The following is a 23,592-nucleotide window of genomic DNA, read 5'->3' as shown; positions in this document are numbered from 1 at the left end:
GCTAGGGATCATGAGTTTGACAATTTTTTTATGTCCTCTGAGCTCTAATCATACTATTATGTGTTGACATACTTGATAAATATTTATTGAATTGAACTGAGATGTGTGTACTAAAGCTCAGACTGTAGTTTGTCCAACCTGTTTGAAGCATTAAGAAAAAAAATCCATATCCAATTACAACAGTAAATCATGTGTAAAGTTGTCAGGGAGTGTTATAATGACACCTTTCTCCCCCTTTCTATCTAGGGAGCAGTAATGAACGAAATGGAAACAGAGCTCATTGGAAGTGACAAGTATGGTGCAAGATTTGGGGAATCTATAGTCAGTCTCGGCGACATTGATAACGATGGCTTTGAAGGTAATTAAAAGTATCTAATTGGTATTGATTTCCACTTTTTAAATGGCACATGGAAGAGAATATAATTGGAGTTTTGTGTTGTTTGCCTTTCTGTAGAAAATGGAGGCAGACTGGTCTGCTAAGTTTTTTCTTCTTTGGTGCTACACCCGATTTCTTCTCCGTTGTCGGCTATTGATTCTTACCACTGTTAACAAAGAGTGGTATTCAACGTACCTCATTTCACTGGTTCTAAGGCACCATTGATTATAAGTTGTTTTATTATAAATCATTATTTTATGTGCCCCTAAAAAAATGGTGCCTCTTAAACTGTGACTCAGTGTTTTTCTATTTTAAGAGGGACCCTGATTTCAGAAATGTGAAAATGTGAAAAAAATGTGTAACATAGACTCACTGGATCATCGTATTTAACTATCAGTGTAGTAAAGACACTGACAAAACCCAGCAGAGGCTGGCTGCAGAGCTGGAGCCTGGCTCTGAAGGCCTCCTGCTGTGCCAGGCGTTCCTTGTTCAGCTGCTCTGTTCTGGGAGGATTTGGGGATCCCAGGAGAGAGTCCTGAGCAGAGGTAAGGGAGCAACTGGCAGACTCAAGGACAGTGGCTATTTACAACCCAATAGGGATGTATTTCAATAATGGAATAGATGGTCTCATCCGAAGTGTGACTGTTGCCTAGATATCAGTCCTGCTGTTGAGGTATCTGTCTCTACCAGTCTTCCCTCTTAAAATTTGCTTTTTTCAGTCTAATTCTAAGTGGTAACTAAGTCTATAAAACTGTGCCTAAAATGATGAATGGGTTTGAAAGGAGAGTGTATGATTCCTAGAGTTCATCAAATAAGTATTTGATACTTTCAGAGCTCAGAATTGTCTTCTTGATATGGTCATTGGCAATTGGTATGTGGTAGAAGTAGGTCAAAAGTTACTTGGATACTAGACATAAGTGGAGTACTGTAAATTCTCACTTTTTTAATATCTTCTTATGCCTAAATACTTCATTCTACTTTAGATGTATAAACTATGTTATTCTACAAAGAGAAAGCTAGTTCGTTATTGAATATATGCGTCCAATGAACCCTCTTGAATGTAAGGTAGTGTAATTTGGTATACAAATATTACCATTTCTGGATTTGTTTTACTACTTTTAAAACAAAAGGAGATAAAAAGTGTGTGTATATATATATATATATATATTTATGGTTATGATTACACATAAAATTTTATGTTAGAATATCTATAAAATGTTATGATGGATGTTACCGTTCACAAGTAATCAGCAATTCTCTGATATTTATTGAGGACTTATTTTTCATCAGTTGTATGATGCCAGGTGTAGAGTATGTGCCATGATGAATGTACCTGCAGGCAATAGTGGCTCTGTTTTTATAGTTTTACCATCAAATGGAATATAAAATAATGAGATGAAAAAACAGACATTAAGTGGTGAATTTAGGCCCAACCTAATAAATATCAATGAAAAAAAATCACGTTTCTGTACTTTGATATTTCATATATGTTATATAAAATAGTAAAAATCTTTCTGTTAAAAACAAAATCATCATTTAGTAATTACTTATTTTATAAAATACTTATTTTCTTTACTTATTTTTTCCACATCCTGTTTTAATGGACAAATCTGAGGAAGAGTATTCACTATTTTGAATGTACTAAAATATTTGTGTATGCACACGAGAAATGACTTTGTGGCATCTAAATGTTAGTGACAAACCTGAATTATTTTTATAATCAGATTGAATTATAAAAGTGTCATGGACAGTAGGCAAGTTCCCTTATCAAAGTTACTCCAGTACTTGGGAAAATCCAAGACAGTTTTCCAGTGACGTGAAGGACAGGCAGAAGGTGTGCTCCCCATGAGACTTCGAAAGGGGGAACTTAGAGGGACGCTTCAGGGCACAATGCAGTATTTGAGTGAGTATGAGAAGCTGGGTTTCATACAGCACTTTGTGTCTTGGAGTCCTCAGTGCTCATCTCCTAAAGGTAATATCTTTATGCATGAAAGACTATTATTCAAATGAATGTTTTCAATATTTCAGCATATTTTGTGCTATTCATAGTTCACAATATATTTCATTTATAGTTCACAACATATTTATATCCAGTGGCCTCATTAATTCTGATTCACTTCAGTGCATGTTTATAATAGCATATATCTTTTTCTAATTTGTTCATTTTTTTCTTCATTTTATTGAGATGTAATTGGCACATAACATTGAATAAGTTTAAGGTATACAACATAATGATTTGATATGATATATTGCAAAATGATCACCACAGTAAGTTTAATTACCATCTATCACCTCACATAGTTACAATTTTTTTCCTTGTGATGAGAACTTTTAAGATCAACTCTCTTAGCAACTCCCAAATATACAATACAGTATTGTTAACTATAGTCACCATGCTATACATCCCCAGGACTTACTGATCTTGTAACTGGAAGCTGATATTTTTTGACCAGCTTTACGCAATTCCCCCATTCTCCATCCTCCATCTCTGACAACCAACAATCTGATCTCTGTTTTTGTGAGTTTTTTTTTTTATTAATTCCATGTAAGTGAGATAGACTACACATTGTTTGTCTGTCTGACTTACTTAGCATAATGCCCTCAAGGCCCATCCACAAGTTGTTGCCAATGACAGGATTTCCTTCTTTTTGATGGCTGAATACCATTTCTGTTTTGCCCATGGCTATGTGTTTTCTACATTTTAGATATTAGCCAAGACCATGCTGATTTGGAAGTAGGCTCAGTGTGTCCTAGCTCTTTGCTGAGGTCTTTAATTCCATTCTACCGTATCTGCCTGGGTGAGCCAGCAGGGCATCTGTGCTTTATTTTTCGCTATGTGATTCCCTATTCTTTCCCCCCATCTTCTAACTTAGTTTACTTTTCTGGGATACGGGTGAAATTTATTTTTCTGGGAAGTGAGTGAAGTTACTTCATGTTCATGGCAGAGTGTGTGGGATTGTGTAGAAAAGAGATGAAAACCCCACCTGTTCTTTTTCCTTCCACCTCCAGTCTTGGAAATCAGACTTAATGTCCTTTTATTATGCACAGCTTTGTGGTGTTTTGCATAGCAGACCTCAGTTATTTTGGCATTCATGACATCATTTTTTATTGTTCTTCAAAAGATAAAAATTGGAGTATATTTCCTGTGTCCTTAGAAAAGCAAAACAAGCCATTTTCTGAGAAAATAACCAATCAATTTGGCAAGAGTCCAGCATAAGCATTTCATCAAAAGTATGAGAAAGTTATAGAATAGGTAGTAGGCAAACCTCTTCAACCAATGTGACCAGACAGATTGACAGCATTTTAGCCATAAAATGGTTTTGGCAAGACCACTTATTTTTGATGTAGGCTTTTTACATTGAGCCTGGTCATCTGACTTTTAGACTGTATGTTTGAATATTTTTTTGAGCAGAACCATAATAAAGTTCCACAGTTGTAAACTATATGCTGTATTATTTTATGTGCTCCTGAAATGCTTATATATTATCAAATCATGTATCAAGCCCTTCTTTCACACAGAAGAGGAACAGGTGTTAGAAGGGGAGAATGTTGGTCATAATTCTGTTGCTCATGACTTTGTAGAACCTGGTGATGGAAGCCAGACTGCAGGGTTTAAATTTCAGCTCTACCACATCCTGGCTCTGCGACCTTGAGGAAGTTACATTCTGTACCTCAGTTTCCTCATCTATAAAAAGTGGGGATCAAAAAGAATTTGATATAGCTGTTGTGAGAGTTACACAGGTTACAGTGGGTTATGTGAGAGTTACAGTGGGTTATGTGAGAATAACGTGAGTCACACATGCAAAGCCTCTAGCACAATGCCTGCATTATAAACAGTATATAAGTACTAGCTGATGTTAAGATTATTATGATCATATTAATGATAATTGTTATGGTTTATACTAACTGAAATGTTCACATGAAAAGTAAAAATAGTTGTCAAATAACTCTGTCTTTATTCTCTATGTTTTGTCCCAGTTGCATTGCATAGGCATGGAAAAACATTTTATTATTAATAACATGTATTCTCCTTATTTCTATAATGATAGGTAGAACCTTAGGATATTACATAATAGATCCAAGTGTTGTCTTAGGAAGTAAGAGTTTGGATCTGTTTGTAAGATAGCCCAAGACTGAATATACTTAAATATCTTCTGCTTGGAATTAATTGATCTGGGCCTTCTTAATTGTTCAGCTGAAAAGGTTCATCTGTATTGTTTCAAGATATTTATCTTCGTATAGATCACTGTGCTAGTATCTGAGAAACAGAATTCTTACGATATCAACTTTATAACCCAACTTGTTATCTTTCTATATATTATCAAAAATCAAGGTATAGAATTCTAGTTACTCAGAAGTAGCCACATGGTTGAAGGATAAACCCACCCCTAATTAAAGACATTGCTAACTGGGCCTGTCTTCAGTGGCTGCAGGACACTTCCTCTCTCGCTCCTTCCCTTTGTCTCCCTCTTTCTCTCCCCTTCCTTCTCTTCCACCCCTTCTTCCCCCTTATGTTGCTGAGTGTATTCAGTGTGCACAGCAATGGCTTCAGCTCTTCCAGATTGTCCGTCCTCCCACATGCCACGCTGCCTCTTGCTCCCCTGCTGTTGCACAGGCTGTGTCTTCTGTCTCAACTTTGCTTTTTCTCACCTGGCTCTGACCTGTCGATACTTTAATCTCACCTTGGGCATCATCTTCTATGAGAAGTCTTCCCTAATTTTCACCACCTTCTCCCCACATGCCATGTTATTATTTTTACCTGCTTTTCTCCCCGTTAGACTGTCAGTTCCTTTTTGTGGTACTGTCCTGTAGTGCTAGCTCCTAGCAAATGTCTGGTAGGCAATAGGTACTCAATAGTTTTCCACTGAATGAATAAATGAATGAGTGTATTTGTACATGAAAATCTAAAGTAGTTTACACAAGTCAAAAGAGGCTAGCTCTCCTTGGTGTGTCTAAGCAAAATAGGTATAAGGTGTGTCTACTATTTAATTTTAGATGAAAATGGAAAAGCTTTTGTATTTTTAAAATTGAACAGCATTTGGCATAGAGTTTATATATCAAAGATGTTTTTATTCTCATTTGAAAAAACAGTAAAATATTACCACTGTGGTTGTTAAAAAGCTTTCAGATCTGATGAATAGTGATAAGTAATGAATATCATGAAAGCAAACTTTCTGTATTTTAGGTTTCTATTAAAGCAATAAGAAAACATTGCATATAAATAAATGGACATACCCAATAGGCATAATATTTGGTAAAAATAATGAAATGCTCTTGCAACTATATAACTGTATTTTTCTCCTGTGTACTAAGTATTTATAGCACTTAAGCAACCATGTTATTCATAGTTTCTATTTTCTCTTGGCTTTCTTATGTGAAAACATATCTTTAACAGATACCTTAATCACATTCATTGAAACAAGAATTAATTTAGAAGGCATTTTGCAGATAAAGTAAAAGCTAGGGCTCAAAATAAGGATTCTTGTGGTTATAGTCTTTATAGATGATAATAACTTATTATGTGCTGCACACTGCTCTAAGCACTTCACATGAGCTACATCCTTCTATGCCGAGGATGAGTTCTCTTATGATCCTGTGCTGAGGTGAGAGAACCGAGATACAGGGAGGTTAAGAAATGGGCCCAGCATAGCACAGCTGGACACAAGGGCAGTGCTGGGCTCAGGCCCTGGCTGTCTGGCTGTAGGATCTGTGTTCTTAATCGTTCTGTTAGCCTGCCTCTACGACCCTAAGACCCTAAGCTGCTTCCACACACAGACTTATCTGTAGAATCCTGTACGTTGTTATGACAATGACAGTATTTTATCATTTTTTTTACTGACCAGTGAGAAAAGTGTTTTTTGATAAGGAGTTTTCTTATGTGATGTTAATTAAAGAGCGTGAAGGTTAGTTCTCAGAGTTGCATTCTTTGCATTAAGAATTTATTTTCTGCCATTTAAATTCTTGAATAGATGTTGCTATTGGAGCTCCACAGGAAGATGACTTGCGAGGTGCTATTTATATTTACAATGGCCGAGCAGATGGGATCTCATCAACCTTCTCACAGGTAGGATAATATTCTTCTATTAATGTTTTCAAAAGAAGCATTGGTAATAAAATCCTTCTTAAAACTTCCAGTGCTAATGTGGACTTATTATTCTCAATTTGCTCTTTCAAATACTGTTTCACCATTTTCTTATAATAACAGTAGATGGCCTTACTTTTAAGGTCATTAATAACTCTTTGAAACCATTTTTTTTCATAATTAAGAGTTCTGGTTCACTTCCATTCTAGTTTGTTTTTAACCAATTAAAGAGTTCTCTCTGCATTTCATCAAATTTGTGTTCTGAGATAATACTCATACTATTTCAAATAAGCCCATTTGGATTTGATTAACTGTGTCGTGCCTTGTGGCTGAAGCCCCAGGTTTGCACAGGGAGAGCAAAGAGTCATATGATACTCTGTGTTCCTGTTAGTGCAGAGCAGTAAGATGGGAGCCCTTTAATAGAGTTCCCTGATCTAACTCTGACTTTACTTTCATATTTTGAAAAATCAGTGCATTTCATTGCATAGAAAAAAACTACGTACACATGCAGCAAAAAGAAGGTTTTCCAAAGATACTCTTATGGAAACATTAGCTATTACTATTACTTTTGATTAGGCAAAAATAGGTAAATGGTTCTCTATGTAACATGAAAGATATACTTGTCTAGTGAATAATACTGATTCTCTTAGAGTGGGCAACCCTGACACTTATAAACTAGTATCTGGACATGAAATTAGACACATGGGTTAGGAAGCACGTGTCTGACTTGAGTTGTCCTTGTCAAATACTAGGAAGTAATCTGGCTAAATGAGGTGGTTATTGTAAACCTAAGTAGTGGGCTCCACTAAGTGATCATAGATGTCTTATTTTCTTAGTATCTGTTTACTCATGTTGTTCAGGGAAATAAACACAGAGCCTGAAAAAAGACTGGGAAAAGAGTGTCAGGACTGTTTTAGGTGATCTTTACTACATAATTTTCCTTTTGCTCACAAAGTAAAGAAAGCAGTTTTCTTCTTGTCACAAAATAGATGTCAGCTTCCCACTTCAAGCTGGAAATTACTCTTTCTCTTAGACACTTGTAATTGACTTAACTACAGTACATTTGTTAATAATGTACCAGGCATGTACCAGGGCTCATTATTTAACTAAATCATTGTTTCTCTGGGATATTTGGTGTTCAAACCCTGTTTCCCATTCAACTTTACTATTTTTCAGAGAATTGAAGGACATCAAATCAGCAAATCATTGAGTATGTTTGGACAGTCTATATCTGGACAAATTGATGCAGATGACAATGGATATGTAGGTGAGTATAGAGTTTACTGTATTTTATAGATTGAAATAAACTCTATTGTGGATGCTGCTTTATTGTGAAGTACACAAAACTGGTAGAGTAAAGTTCTAATTTACTAATGAGATTTTTCCTTCACTTTTAAAGCTCTTTTGAATTCAAGGATGGGTCAGAAATAATCAAGTAATTCCTCAGCTTTACACTGTTTAGTTACTTAACACTTTTTTCCTTGTTACTGAAAAAATTAAAAGTATTCGTGAAAATAAAACATGCAATGATGAAAAGAAAGAGGGTTTTGTTTTTTTTTTGTTTTTTTGGTAATTTGAAAGATTTCTGGGTGAATGTTTATAGTCCAAAAATTGAATTTTGCTTTAGTAAGGCTATCTTTATATCATATGTTTATATTATAATGTTTATGTTTATATCGTATTATAAAGGGATGAATGTCATTGTAAATGAGTAGATTCAGACATGTGAAATGAATCTTAAGATGTAAGCATATCCCTTCTAATTAATTTTCTGTAAATAGTGTTTTGATATAGTCAAAAGGTAATATGTAGTTAAGTATTTATGGCTGAAAGTAATTCTCTTTGACTAATGATGATCATTAATCTGTGTTGTTTTTAATCCTCCAGATATAGCAGTTGGTGCTTTTCGATCTGATTCTGCTGTGTTGCTAAGGTAAGGTTGATACATTTCACTGCTTAATGACAATTGGGCTTAATTGTAAATGATGGGAGGAAGTTTTTAAAATCAGCATGGTGGTGACCTCATGACACTCTTTTTGGTACTCTGACATTTAATTATTGAACTTTAGGACATTTTTCCCACCTTACCTAAGTATATACTTAAATCATCAAAGTCAGTATCTTTAGAAATTTAAATGAAAATTTCTTTTGATTCACACATGGAAATGAATTGAGTATATATACACATACTGTTAAGCAGTTTCATGAAAGTACTTGATCAATGGAAACTGACAAATGTAATTGTCATCTTAAGGAAAAATAATCCTGCAATTAATATTGCTAATTTTATTTCCTCCTTAGGACGAGACCTGTAGTGATTGTCGAAGCTTCTTTAAACCATCCTGAGTCAGTAAATAGAACAAATTTTAACTGTATTGAAAATGGACTGCCTTCTGTGTGCATGAATCTAACACTTTGTTTCTCATATAAAGGCAAAGAGGTTCCAGGTTATATCGGTAAGGGTGCCCTTACAGAATCAATGCCTGATAGAATGTGCGCTTCCTTCACAAATCTTTTGGTCTTCTTTCCAGCTTTTTTTGTATTTCACCATGGAGGGGTTTTTAGGGCAGGAGAGAGCAGCCGCCTGATAAGCTTTCCTCTTCATCTTCCAGATTCTCTCTGTGTTCTAACCAATGAGTTGGACACAGTAAGGCTTTAGTTGTTTAGAGATTATGGGAAGAAGTGAAGCAAGAGTATCACTTTCTGTCTTATTTAAGGTGAACTAACTGAGCTTGATTTGTACAATGTGTTCAGAGTAAAAAGAGCATCACCACAGCTCCGCCTCTGTTTTACTAGGCTCACTGAACTCTTGAGCTGGCTTCAGTTGGAGCCCTGGGAGGAGGAAGATTCTTTTCTTCATATTCTATCCTCTTTGAGTAGTTGAAGAATCTTACCTTGAGTCCAGATCCTGATGCCAATTTCCATAAATAACACACATCTCTTAAGGATTTACCATGACTGTCAGCTCCCAAGAGCCATGCCCATTTGCCTGTACATAGGCAACTCTCAATTATCTGCTCTGGAGAAAGTAGCTTTGATATGGCTTATCGGACATTGTGGTTAATCTCAAATCATATATATGTGACTTCATAAGCATTACAATTTTTTCTAGCAGGTTACTGTTCCTAATTATGTTAAATTCAACTAATATTAGAATAACTACTAATGAAACTAGCCCATGGTAGGAGAGAAGCATAACGGAGTTTACCATTTGGACATTAATAATCCGTAAATATCCTGAGCCCCACAAGACCTATCCAGAGTTGTGTGTTCCTGTGACCCTGCAGGTTGTCATCTAAACATCATGAAGGGTAGCAAATACTTATTGAACCAAGCTATAGATATGTAACAGAGGCCTCAGTCCGAATTCACCTGTAATAAGAAGTGCAGAATGAGCCTGGTATTTCTACTTTAGATCAGATTCATTATTTTAAATTTTAATTTTATTGGAGTATAGTTGATTTACAATGTTGTGTTAGTTTCATGTGTACAGCAAAGTGATTCAGTTATACATATACACGCATTTAGTCTTTCTTAGATTCTTACAGATATAGATCAGATTCATCTTTAATAGCATTCTGCAGAAGTCTTCATTAAAGATGCAGTGATAGGACAGTAGGTAAAACCTTCATCTGGTTATTGAGAGAGCATGACCTTAGTGACACAGGGACACAGACAAGCTAATGGATTATCTGAGAGATACACATTAAATAGAGAGACTATCGCCCTTTATAGAAAATCAGTGTTTGTTGTACTAACCAATTCCATCTGTGACCAAATATTTCTTTAAATGGTTGAAAACAAGTATATGAAAATCATAAATAAGCATAGCATTGTTACAAATGCACACTTTATAGTTGTAAAATGACTCCTTGGGAGAAATAATTCACATGGTAAATGTATTTAGTAAAACGAGGACATTTTGCCACTTACTGTGAGTGGATTCTTATTTCCCTTGTTTCATGTACTTCTTGTCTGAGCTCAGAGTAATGAATTTGTAGCTGGCTATTTCAGTTGCTACTCTATCTCTGAGGCATTGAATCTCAGTTGTAATTTTGAAGCCAATTGATTTGGACTTTATTTTCTAAATAAAAGGAAGGTTGAAAGATTTATTTCTTGTTTGTAGGAGTGATGTAGGTTTTATACTTATGTTTCCATAAAGTAAGTAGATAAAATCCTTCCAGAAGAGTAAATTACTCCTAAAGTGTATATGAACACTTGAGGAATTATATAAATTATTTTAAATATCACTTATGAATTATTGCTCCTGTATAATGAATGACATCTCAGCAGACTACTAGGTGTAGCTTGTTTTGCAAAGAACCCTTTTATTTTTCAATTTTTGAAATTGAGGTGTAATTGACACAACATTATATTAGTTTCAGGTGTACAGCACGGTGATTCAATATTTGCATATATTGTGAAATAATCACTGAAATAAGTCTAGCTAACATCCATCATCATACATAGTCGTAAATATTTTTTCTTGTGATTAGAAATTTTAAGATCTACTCTTTTAGCATCTTTCAAGTGTGCAATACAGTATGATTAACTATAGTCACCATGAGGTACATTACATCACATGGCTTATTTATTTTATAACTAGAACTTTGTACCTTTTGATCTGTTTCACCCATCCACCAGCCCTCATCTTTGGCAACCACCACTCTGACAAAGAACCCTTTTAGATTCAAGAAATAACTCTTTCTTTCTTGGTAAGATCAGTCTTGGAATTTTTTTTGGTCATTGTAAATTTTCCTTTATTTTTTGCTTATTGAAGATTTTCTTTAGCAGATGATCATGTACTATGTCAGATTTGAGATAAGTTCTTACCAAATTGCCAGAATATTTATTGAGAGAACGTCTGTCTATATTTGTTTACTTTTGCATAAACCAACACTGGAAGATCAAACCAGAAACCAATAAAAACAAGGAGGAGAAACAATCAGGGTCTAGGGTTGGCCAGGAGATGTCTGAGTTAGCTCTTTATATAGGTTTGACTTTTAAACCATATGTTCACTTTACATTAAAAAAAAAAAAAATCCAAAGAAAACTAGCAACCCCTCAAATTAGAAACAAATGGGAATAAATGAACCCAACCATATATGAAATTAGCTCTGTAACCACACAAGATAAAATTATTCCAGGTGATATTTGGGTGCAGTACTTTCTCAGTCAGATGTTCTATGGACAGAAGGACTCAAAGAAATCTGAGACTTTACTCAAGACTTTTATTATTAGTAACAACTTTGGAATTATAGTTTTGAAATGTTTCTATATGGAAGGATTAAGCAGGTAACTAAAGATGTTAATTTTAAAAATAGAAACCTAGAGAAAAGTTGATAATTTTTTTTTAAATTTATAAAACTAATTTTTGAAATAGGTATTTTAAGTTGTTCCCTCTTTCATATTTCAGGTTAGTTTTTAGGAAGTCATTTAATGAAGAGAACTTAATATATTTCCAGTATTCTATGTAACTTCGACTCATCACTTTAAAAATAACAAAATAAATGCCTTTAGATAATTATGTTAATTGCAATTCTCTCTACATTTTTGCAGTTTTGTTTTATAACATGAGCCTGGATGTGAACCGAAAGGCAGAGTCTCCATCAAGATTTTACTTTTCTTCCAATGGAACTTCTGACGTGATTACAGGAAGCATCAAAGTATTAAGCAGAGTAGCTAAGTGTAAAACACATCAAGCATTTATGCGGGTAATGTCACCTTGTTTTTATTAACAGATACCTAAACTTCAGTATTATCAATACATGTAAATCTTATTGCATTGGTATCTTTTATAAAACATAGTGAAAAGCAAGTGTTATCCCCTCCTGAACTGGCTCATCTATTTATTGTTCTAGAGTCAAAATGTTAGACAATCCTGGATAATTCACACTCTACTTTTTGCTTCCTCTTTATTTCACATTTATCACATTTTACTGCGTCACCGTTTTTAAAGATTTGCCTTTTCCTCTCCACAATTGCTATTGTCCCATCTCTGTTTATACACTTGCCTAAAAATGTAAAATGTCGAGTAGCTCTGCTGAGCCCTGGATCTATTCCTGGTAGATTTTGGAGGGTGGGGGAGGCAGAGAAGTTGCTTTATTTTTCATGTGACTTTAAGAAGCAGAATCCAATGTGATGGCTTTTGGATTGTGCCTTTGTCTCTCCTGCCAGCATTGTTGGCGGTGTCAGTGGGAACTTGCACAGTTTTAGCATGGTGGGGATCATCTGTGGGCCGGGACAACGGCTCTCATGATGGTTTGGGGTATATCCTGCCAAAGCACAGCCGATTTCATATTTCTTTTATTAAAACACTCATTCCCACACTGATCATCACGTTCCTTGCGTTGATCACATTTTATTGTATGAAGCAGTGCCAGGTCTTTTTCATTAGGGAATGGTGTACTTCATCAGAAAATCTATTGTCACAAAAAAAGCCAAACTATTCCCAGGAGCCTTTTCTGGGATTTCAGATAGTAGCCTCAGCTTAGAACTTAATTTTCCCTTAGATGCTTATTCCAAGCAAATGCAAACAAGCATCAGGACTATTAAATGCTAAGAGCAATAATCCCTGTGCTATTTCCTCATTTCCCTTAACAGTTTTTATTGTTGTACTAGAGTTAAGCTATTAGATGGTTGAGAGCTGAAAGTATAGAATGATATTAGTGTAACCATCATTGATATGGTGGGGATTAAACAGGGTTGTTTTTTTTTTTAATTCTGCATCATTGATTTTACTCAGGTTAATCAATTTTAGAGACTAACATTAAGGCCATTTTAAAGGCAATAAAAGGACCAACATTAGACAAACCTATTGTGTTGACAAACATATTGTGTTGAATTTGTGTAAATGGCAGCAAATAGATCTGATTTCTTTAGTCCTGTTTCTTGGCATTGTTCCTGTGACTAAGGGTTCATCAAAATTGTGCACTTTCTTTAGAATAAATTTGTACAAAGAAATGACAGTTTAGCAGAGGTTTCTGTGTTAGTTGCATGTATGCTTGTTGTGTTACCATGGTAGCGACAACAGCAGGTTACAGCCATGACTTTGGGCCATACTGTCGATGTCAAAAAAAATCACTTAGCTCTAGGATTGGTACATAGTGGGACTGTTTTTGAAAAAGTGCTTGTTTCTTCTAATATTGTTTTTTCTTCCTAAATTACCTTAAAACTCATACATAGAAAGGCAAAAGGCTACTCCAACACTCTCCCTTGCAGCAAGTCCAAAAGTAGGTGTAAAAACCACAGAAGCAGCTGCCCTAACCTTCAGTTTTGTCAAGGACCTCTAGCTGTTATTCAGGAGGAGATGAAAATATAATGAGTACATTTCCCACCCCTACCAGCATGGTACCCGAGGCATTCGGAAACATTAACTGGATTATTCCTTTGTTTTGTAGAACGTGTACAGTGTGAGGAGTGTTACTGTACATATGCATTCTACCTCAGCATCCCTTACAGTGAAGTAAGGCAACACTTGTTCATTATGTGCTCAGGCCTACAGCCACCACCTGTCAGAGGACTCCCTGTCTGCTGGTTGGACATGCTTTCTTTGTATAGTTCCTGTTGGCTGTACCAATTAAGCTCCACTTCTCCTTACAGTCAATAGATATTGAGTACCCACATAGTGTCAGGTTCTGTGTGAGATTTTTATATAGGTCAGTGACTGAAACATAAAAAGATTACTACCCTCATAGTGCTTATAGTCTAGTGTAGTGAGGTAAACAGTAGCACAAAATGTAACACTACCTAATAGTTAACAAATTGTAACACAATAGCACCATAGTAACAAAAGGTAAATTTTATAGTATTTTAGAGGGTGATATAGGTGATGGAAAAAGGAAAGAAGAGCAGAGCACAGGAGATGATAGAGTGCTGGAGAAGGAGTGAAAGGTGCAATTTTAAATAGGGTGGTCAGAGTGGGCCTCATTCAGAAGGTGACAGCTGAGCAAAGACTTGAAGGAAGTGGAGAAGTTACCATGTAGATGTCTGGGGCAGTGGGCCCCAACTTTAGCGTGCAGTAGCATTACCTGGGGGGCTTGTTAAAACACAAATTGCCGGGCCCCACCTAGAGTTCTTGATTCAGTAGGTCTTCAGTGAGGCCTGAGAATCTGCTTTTCTAACAAAGTTCCCCGGTGTTGCTGATGCTGCTAGCTTGAGAGCTGTGCTTTGAGAACCCCTGATCCAGGAGGAGAACATTACCGAAAGAAGAGCTAGGTAAAAAAAAAAAAAATCAAGAAAAGAATGTGCCTGGTTCTCTTAGAAAACCATCGGGAGGCAAGGATGGCTGGAAAAGTGAGCAAGGTGGAGAGTAGTAGAGAAAGAGCCAGATCACATAAGACCCTGTGACTTTTTCTCCAAGTAAAATGGGAATCTGTTGTAGAGTCTGGGGCAGAGAATTGACATGCTCTGACTGAGTAAAAGAAAAGGAATACTGTAACTGCTATGTTGAGACTAGACAGTAGGTGGCCACAGGTTGACACAGGGAGAGGAGGATACTGCAGTAAGCCAGGTGAGAGATGATGGCTCCAGCAAAGGTGGTGGCAGTGGATATGGTGAGAAGTAGTAGAAGATAGATCCTACACAATTTACTGACAGATTGGATGTCTAGCATTTGAGAAAGAAAGGCTCCAAGATGACTCCAAGGTCATTAGCCCAAGCAACTAGATGAATACAGTTTTCATCAATAGGGCAAGGGAAGCAAGTTTTGAGTGTAAAATGTTGGAGTTCAGTTGCGGACCTGCTGAGCTGGAGAGACCTATTTTACTTTTAAGTGTAAATAGAAGTTAATCATTTGTATTGTATATACTCATCTGGAGTTGGAGAGAGACGTGGAACTGGAAATATAACAATGCATCTTTGGCGTATGAATGGGTTTGAATGCCATACGAGGTGGCTGAGATCATCACAGGAGGAGAAAAGAGCTAAGGTCTGCACTCTGGGCACTGCAACATGAAGAGGTTAGAGAGAAGAGAAGGCTTACAAAGGAGATGAGAAGAACCAATCATTAAGGAAGAAAAACAAGAGCTTGTGGCATCCTGGACGTGAAGTAAATAAAGCAGGGCAAGGAGAAGGGCATGACAATGTTTTCAGTGCTTCTGCTTAGTTGAATAAGGTGAGGGCTTAAGAACTCACTATTGGGTTTAGTGATGTAGATGCTATTGGTGATCATGAAAACAGCATTTCAGAGGAATAGTAGGGGAAAGGAGGAGAGGGGTCGGAGACAGAGTGTAGTTTATTCTTTCACAAATTTTTGCTCCAGGGGAGACCAAAGAAAAGGGGTTGGGAGTCAGTAGCTGACAAGAGAAGTGGAGATACTTTTTTTTTTCTTTTAAGCTAGGAAGAATAGTTTTTATGCTGGTGACTGTGTTCCAGCTGAGTGAATGATATAGATGAGAGGAAAGAATAGTTCGAGCAAAGAAGGCGAAAGGGGTGGGATTAATTGTATAAAGGACAGGATTGATTCCAGATAGGCACATGCATAGTTCATTTGTTTATGTGCTTGCAGATGCTGGGCAGATGTGGTTGAGAGGACTGGAAGTTCTCTTCTGATTGCTTTAACAGTCTCAGTGAAGTAAGAATCAAAGTCATGTTAGCCTCAGTTGGAATGGGAGAAGTGGTGTTTAGAGTTTGGGAAGATGTGAAATAGTCTTCTTGGAGAGTGGGAGAGTGAGAAAGTACAATATGGTCCTGAGATGGCAGTCGGCTCTAACCTGCATCAGAAAGTGAAAGGAGTCAGTGTGGTTGTGTCTTTTTCCAGTCACGTGCAACCTTATAGGTGAGAGTAAATGAAGAATTACAATCAACCATGGTTGTGGTTTGTCAATAGAGTGAAGCAAAGAAGGAATGAATGAGAGAGTTGAGGAGTATGCAAGGGAATGGTTATATTGTTGGCCATGAAGATTAAGCAGGGTAAGGAGAGGAAAGAGGACATCAAGAGGGTGAGTGAAGGACAGGGGAAAAAGTTGAACTGGAGCTCCCAGTGGTGGGAGCAGCAAATTGTTGGACTTGAGTATCAAAGAGAATGAGCCAGAAAGATTTCGTCAGTATTACATGTAAGAGCCATTGGTGACCCGAAGGCGAGGAAAAGATTGAATTTTGTTTTCATTCTTGATCACAATCCCTTGATGATATCACTTAAATGAAAGTCTCTGAACCTACTTTTATTTTAAAAACCTATCACAGTCTTTGATAGTAGAGAATTTGGCTATTTTAGAAAATCCAGATCTCATAAAATTTGACTTTTGTTAAGTTCTCTTTTAATCACACATCTTCTAGTTTCATGTATTGGATCTTCTTGGAATATAGGAGACATTGTTAACAATCTAATAAGTATCACATCACTAACATATTCATTTACTGGTATGTTATTTTTCTGAGACTATATGATAAGCGCATTAGTTTTCTCAAGTCTACTTCATCTACTCATAAGTAAAACAGGTATTACAAATAAGATTGTTTTATATGAATGGTTAAAATGTGTTCCTCAGAAAATAGGAAGGCAGAAGTTATTTTTTCCCTTGTAGAACTCCATTCTTTTAGTTGTTTATGATTATGCCAAGCTTTAATTTTTGCTATTAGAGCCATAAAATTATTAGATGTTACAAAAGAAGAATCTAGAATTTAGAATTGGGAGTTAATAAAAAGTTTCTGTGGTAGAAGGGAAATGGTTAATTTCCTTCACTGTAATGGTAGGCCTTACAGTGTTTTATCTATTGAAATTCTATTCTGTTAGACATCTCTTCTTCCCTTTATGAAAATGTTTCCCTATCCATATAAGCATATGAAAATGAATCTTTGCCTTTGTTATCTTCAGAGGTACAACTTGATTAGGTCTTAGAGATTTCTTAGGACAAGATTTTAGGACAAGGGATCATTTTGAGGCTGTTTTGATTTAGAGAAACCCAATCAATAATAGGCAACAGTGTTTAGAAATATTGGAGGAGCCATGGTAGTGAGACTTACCTTAAGGTTTGTAGAGATCATATTTCTTGATTGATCTTGATGGAATCTCTGCGTTAAAATATTCATTGATACTTGAGACGTGAACAAACATTCCCTTCCTGCCTATAGCATTTCCAATAAAATCTAGAAATATTTAGCTTAGTCATTGGACGAGGAATGCTTGTCTCTTTTGGTATCCTGAGATCCAGTGAGTTCAGTGGCCTTAGTATGTTGTATAATAATCATGAAATCAACCTGCCTACATATTTAGTAGATTGGTTTATTCTTCCATTCCTTTGGTTTCTCCAAATTCTGGATTTTGTATTTCTGAAATAAAGGAATTTTATTTTGTTATGTAAGTCCTTAGGTGACATAAAACCCATCTTTTTCTGTAATAACTGAATGTGTATTCAGTTAGTAAATATATTTAGTTGTATCTTATCTGCTTATATTTTTAAGCTATACAAACACATAGTTTAATGAAGTGCCACTTGCTCCAGAGTAGTTATATTTTAACCACAGCGCACTATGGGTTGATCCGTGTATGCATACTTTTCTGCTGAAAATCAAACTGCAGACAAACTATATAACTATACTGATAGAAGTAGATTGATTATTCCAGCATTATAGGAGTCCTTTGTTAGATTGCAGGGTCTTTGAAGACAGCATATTATCTTTTCCACGTTTGTACTCTTCTTAGAGCTAGCACAACTCATTGCATAAGCCCCCCAACCAATCAATATTTAATAAATGTATAGATGATGTGTTCTCAGTGCTTTTTAAAGAGTTCTGTGAGGGAAAATCTGATAATGTTCTGTTGGTGTAATGGTTAGGGCACCTGTCCTGGGGGTGTTGTCTTTTCTCAGGAAGTTAGTCCCAGACGTTTGACAATTCACCCTCTGAAACATACATACTAGATAAACTGGTTATAATTACATGTGCCCTTGCTGGCTCGGATTCCAGTATATGCCTCAGGCTTACCTTATCCCACCCAGACCCATTCCCCACACTGGCACCAGAGGGGCATTTCAAAAACACAAATCTGATCACATTCCTTGCTTAAAATTCTTCTATGTAAGAATTTTCCCATGGTCTTTCAAGTGTCGATTAGGGGCCCCCTCTTCTGTACTGGTGTCTGCATGTATCAGAGTGCTCATCCCCCCACCATACGTGTGAATTCATGGGTTATAAATGTGACGCAGGCACCGACTTTGAGGTTTGTATCCCTAGGTCCTGCCTTCTACAGAGTAGACCCATGAATAGATATCTTCACATGTTTGTTGATACTTCAACATCATTTTTCATTCAGCAATATTTTATAAATATTTCTGGCTTCACCCTTTAAATAAATTCCTTTGCTACATAAACACAATAGGAGGATATGGGCCTACAGCTCAGTTCTCAAGTTGGCCATAATATATATTTCTGTGAAAGTCAGACAAGAAGGCAGGCTTTGTGTAATTTCAAGCATGTGCTAATTTGCATGCTTGTGGGTGCCCTATTTTATGTAATTGTCCATAAAAATGTGGCATGGAATCTTCATTATTTTTAATATAAATAGCACATGCCCATCCAAATTAAAAATTTTAAGCAAATCTACTTTTTCTCTCCTATATATTAATTAGTCACTTTAAGACATTTTTGATATTATAGCTTTTGCCCTTAGGTGGAGCTGTTAAAGTTAAGTAGGTGTGAATATCTGTCAAGTACAGTTTTTACAAGAGCACACGTACACTTTATATATTGTGAGAAAGGCATAATTAATAGCTAATTAGGATAATGAAAGTAATATACACCAGATGTAGAGAAGACCTTGTGGAAAATTAGTATGAATTAGATAACATGTGATGTGGTCAAAGCAAGCTTGTTGAGAAGAATTAAAACAGTGGACATGTGGAGGGACAATCAGTGGCTGTCTAGCTCCTACACCTAGGGAATAATTTAATCAAGTTTGCTATTGTAATACTCAGGGCTTCAAGCTGTTCCATTTTCACAAGTTGATAACTTGGGATTTGGACCTTGACTGCAGCATTCCTATATGGTCAAGGTTTCGGGTTGAGATGATCACTTACCAAGTAATCTAATAAAAACATTTCCATGTGTGAGAATGGAAAAGCCATGAGAGATCTTGAGTACTCGGAGTCATGCCACACATCTTCCAGGTACCACTTAATTAATACAAGTCTAATACTTGTATTAGTAGAAAGTGTAGCTCATTTTCTATTTAGTGTTCATTGGTTGGCAATAGATTTTCTTTTTTCTTCTTCCTTCCAAAAAGTCACCAGAATTTATTATAAGAAACTGAAATTCTGTAAATCCTTGGTTGGCTTATATAGCTACATTTTGAAGTAATGTACATATAATAACTATAAAATAATAATACCTATAAATAATGATAACTATAAAATATAATGTACATATACAAACTATACATATAAACTATAATGTTTAACATCTATTGAGACCTTAATATGTACAAGGCATTGTACTGTTTTAGATATTGTTTTATGCCATTGAATCCTCACAACAATAAGGTGTAGGTGTCATAATCATCATTTTCATTATTACGAACCATTTTCAGATGAGTTAATTATTACAGAGACAGATTATGTAATTTGTCCAAGGTTACATAGATAACAAGTGAAGGACCTGAGGTCTGAACCCCAGTACTCTACCTTCAGACCACTTGCATATATATATATATATATATATATATATATATATATATATATAACATAAGTGATGAGAAGATACAATTACATCCTTTTTTATAATTACATAAAAGACATAGAATAGCTATAGTCTTTTATGTGATATGTCATCTTTATTTTTTTTTAAAGATTTATTTATTTATTTGTGGCTGTGTTGGGTCTTTGTTGCTGCATGCAGGCTTTCTCCAGTTCTGGTGAGCCGGGGCTACTCTTCGTTGCAGTGTGCAAGCTTCTCACTGCAGTGGCTTCTCTTGTTGTCCACAACACAGACTCTAGGCACATGGGTTTCAGTAGTTGCAGCACGTGGGCTCAGTAGTCATGGTGCATGGGCCCTAGAGCTCAGGGTCAGTAGTTGTGGCACACGGGCTTAGTTGCTCCATGGCATGTGGGATCTTCCTGGACCAGGAATCGAACCCGTGTCCCCTGAATTGGCAGGCGGATTCTTAACCACTGTGCCAGCAGGGAAGTCGTGTTATCTTTATTAACTTCATTGATTTTTATCAAAAGTTACTATAGATGGAAGTAGCATGGCAAAAATCTGTATGATACGGTTTTTTTTTTTTTCCTATTCATTAGAGATTATTAACCTATGAGCTTTGGAAATCTGCTTTTAGGCAGAAATGTTTAAGCCACATTCCAACTCTGAATTGTCTCTAGATTACATTATTCAATAGCAAGTCTGTCAATTACAGTGTCATGGATCTACTAAGGAACTCACTAAGCATAAATATAAGCCTCATAAATATAAAACTCAATTATGGTTAAGATTAATATGTCTAGTCCCAATGAAAACACTTGAGATTCTTTAATGGTCAAGAGGGACTCTGATGAATCTGCTTTTTAAAATGAGAACTGTAGATTGAAATGGGCATATGAAAAGTAGAGTCAAGCCAAGCTTTACATTTAAGTTGTTAGTGTGAAAAACAAAGTACGTGACCAATTATTTGCATGTCTTCTGAGTATAGTAACAATTCTAATACCAAAAAAAAAAAAGAAAACTGCATAGTTCCTGCGTAGGTGGACTCTACCTGCTGACTGTGAGCGTCCCTCTCAAATCCTGAGATTATATCTGCTTTTAATTGTTGTTATGGATAAGTTGCTTGTTCTATAGATTTGCCATCAACATGTCTTATTTCATGCAGTTTAAATTGTTAACTGCATTCTGTTATAAATCCTCATGAATTACTTTATAGTGGAATCTTATTTGCCCATCCTCTTAGGGAGAAAAATAAATTCCTGCTTTGTTCAGTATATTTTGAAAATTTCGTATCTGTGTAAACAGGACTGCTCAGAGGAGTGCTTTCTAAGAGATGCCATGTTTTTTATCTTACCTAATATCTGTATTTTTTTTTTTCCATAGACTTGGGATTCTGGAACACCTGTACTATTTAGGGAAGCGTTTCCTTAATTGAATGCCAAATGCTTTCAAAGTCCTTTTCTTGTCAGTTATTTTAGTGTTTGTGCATGTGTATGGTAGCAAACAGTTTTGATAGTAATGTAGTGTATTCCCATTTAATGAAGGGCCTATTGAATAATCAAATGAAAAGATGATATAAATTATAAATTCATGGGAACATGTGTTTAAAGAGAGAAAAATAATGCCTGCATGTGGAAAGATTAAAATATATGAATTGATAATCAATGTAATGAACTCGAGTTGTTTCTTTGGGGACAGAAGACAAATTTTAAAAATCTAATCACTCAAAGACTTTTTGACTACATATAATTAAGATTAAGAATGATAAATGCTGTGTAAAAATTAGTAAGACATTAAACTTAAAAGCATGTCATACAGAGCAGATTGGATTCCAAATGGGTTACAGTTCCTATGTCATTGATAAACAAATCCAAGAACTCTTTTTTGGTAAAGTGTAAAAGCACAATAAATGTAGGAAAACTGTAACAACTGAGAAGAAAATTGTATGTATGGAAAATAGCATGGAAGAAAATATGCTGAAAAGTGGACCTCTGTAGTTATTATTGGATAGTTATGGTTTTTCATTTTTAATACCTTTTGTCTTTTTCCTAATAAATGTGAATGCTTTTATAATGTGTGAAAATACACAATTCAGTTTTTTAACAGTTTAGCGTGAAAGGGTTTTCTTTGACTTCCATATGTTGTGTTTGAACTTATGTAGGGAAGGAGGGGCTTTATATACTTTTTATGTACATGCTTATTTTTGTTATTAATTCATATGGTTTTCAATTTCTGTAGAAAGATGTACGGGACATCCTCACCCCAATTCAGATTGAAGCCGCTTATCACCTGGGGCATCATGTCATCAGCAAACGAAGTGCAGAGGAATTCCCACCACTTCAGCCAATTCTTCAGCAGAAGAAAGAAAAAGACATCATTGAAAAAACAGTAGGAATATTTTCCTTTATATGAAACACTATGTGACATATAACTAAAGAATTTTTTTTGAAATATTACATAGTTCTGAGGAAGTAAACTCTCTGAATTCTTTTTAAAATTTTAATGAATTTTTTTATAAAAAAGATTTATGGTATGTCTTGTTTTCCATTTTTTGTTTTTTTATATTCCCTTTAGGATAGTGACCTGAATACTTTTAAATACACATTTAGTCATAGCAGTGGTTTCCCATATACATAAAGTGTTAATTTTCTTTCCTTGATGCCTTGCCAGTGAAGAAAATATATTTCTAGAGAGCGCTCCTAATGGAATTGGGTTGCATTCATGAGTTAGTTATTCAGTGCTGTCATATGTTTTCAGCTTATCTTTCTCATTTTCTGTCTCCTTTTTCATCTTGGCTCCCTCTTACTCACCCTACCCACAGATTTACTCATGTCTTGTTAGTCAGATTTCACTCATTTATAACATGTGTATTTATGTTACATAACAGTTTCTCTTTCTAACTGAACTATATGCTTTTCGGCCACTTCCCAGGATCCAACTGCATTTTGAGATAGATCTTGCATTCTAACCAGTGAACTGCTTTTTAAAAATATATCCCAAAATATATCAGTTTCACTGACTGTATATTTATTCCCAGGAGTCCAGTTGTTCAGACTTCTACTGTCCAACAACACAAAGACAGAGTCAACAGGATGTTTGGGGCCATGGTAAAAGCATTCATTAAAACATTCACTAATGGCACACAGAATACAAAAGATGAAAGGGACATTTAAAGGTCTAGTTCACATCCTGCCCAGACAAAGTTGCCCCTAAGTTGCTTTAAGATATTTGAGCTTACAATCAGCACTGTCTGGTCTACAGTACTAGATCCAATGAAGATAATAACTTAAGAGCAAATGTTCTCTATACCCTTGTATGAAAATATTTATGGAAGTTCGTTTTTTTTCACTCTTCTCTTCAAGTTCAGTTTTCAATATCAGCTACTTTTAAATGTCTTTAATAATGAACATCTCAATATTGTAAGTACATAAGCCCAAACCTTAGCAATTTGTACTTATATTAGAATGAGCTACGTTTTGATTCTTTGAACAATCTGCTTCAC

General features: G+C 35.6%; 1 protein-coding gene across 1 annotated transcript in view; it reads left to right on the top strand.

Moving 5' to 3' along the window:
* ITGA4 (integrin subunit alpha 4) overlaps positions 1–23,592 on the top strand; it is a 77,276-nt gene that overhangs the window by 28,457 nt on the left and 25,227 nt on the right. Inside the window, exons 10-16 of the mRNA XM_057746933.1 lie at positions 247–358; positions 6,346–6,440; positions 7,635–7,725; positions 8,346–8,391; positions 8,760–8,914; positions 12,018–12,172; positions 22,329–22,478. Of these exons, the coding sequence (XP_057602916.1) occupies positions 247–358; positions 6,346–6,440; positions 7,635–7,725; positions 8,346–8,391; positions 8,760–8,914; positions 12,018–12,172; positions 22,329–22,478 (804 nt within the window). The remainder of the gene's footprint in view (positions 1–246; positions 359–6,345; positions 6,441–7,634; positions 7,726–8,345; positions 8,392–8,759; positions 8,915–12,017; positions 12,173–22,328; positions 22,479–23,592) is intronic.

Source organism: Hippopotamus amphibius, chromosome 8 (genome assembly GCF_030028045.1).
Source record: "Hippopotamus amphibius kiboko isolate mHipAmp2 chromosome 8, mHipAmp2.hap2, whole genome shotgun sequence".
NCBI lineage: Eukaryota > Metazoa > Chordata > Mammalia > Artiodactyla > Hippopotamidae > Hippopotamus > Hippopotamus amphibius.
The sequence above is the reverse complement of the archived record's forward strand: the minus strand, read 5'-3'. Positions and strand labels throughout refer to the sequence as shown.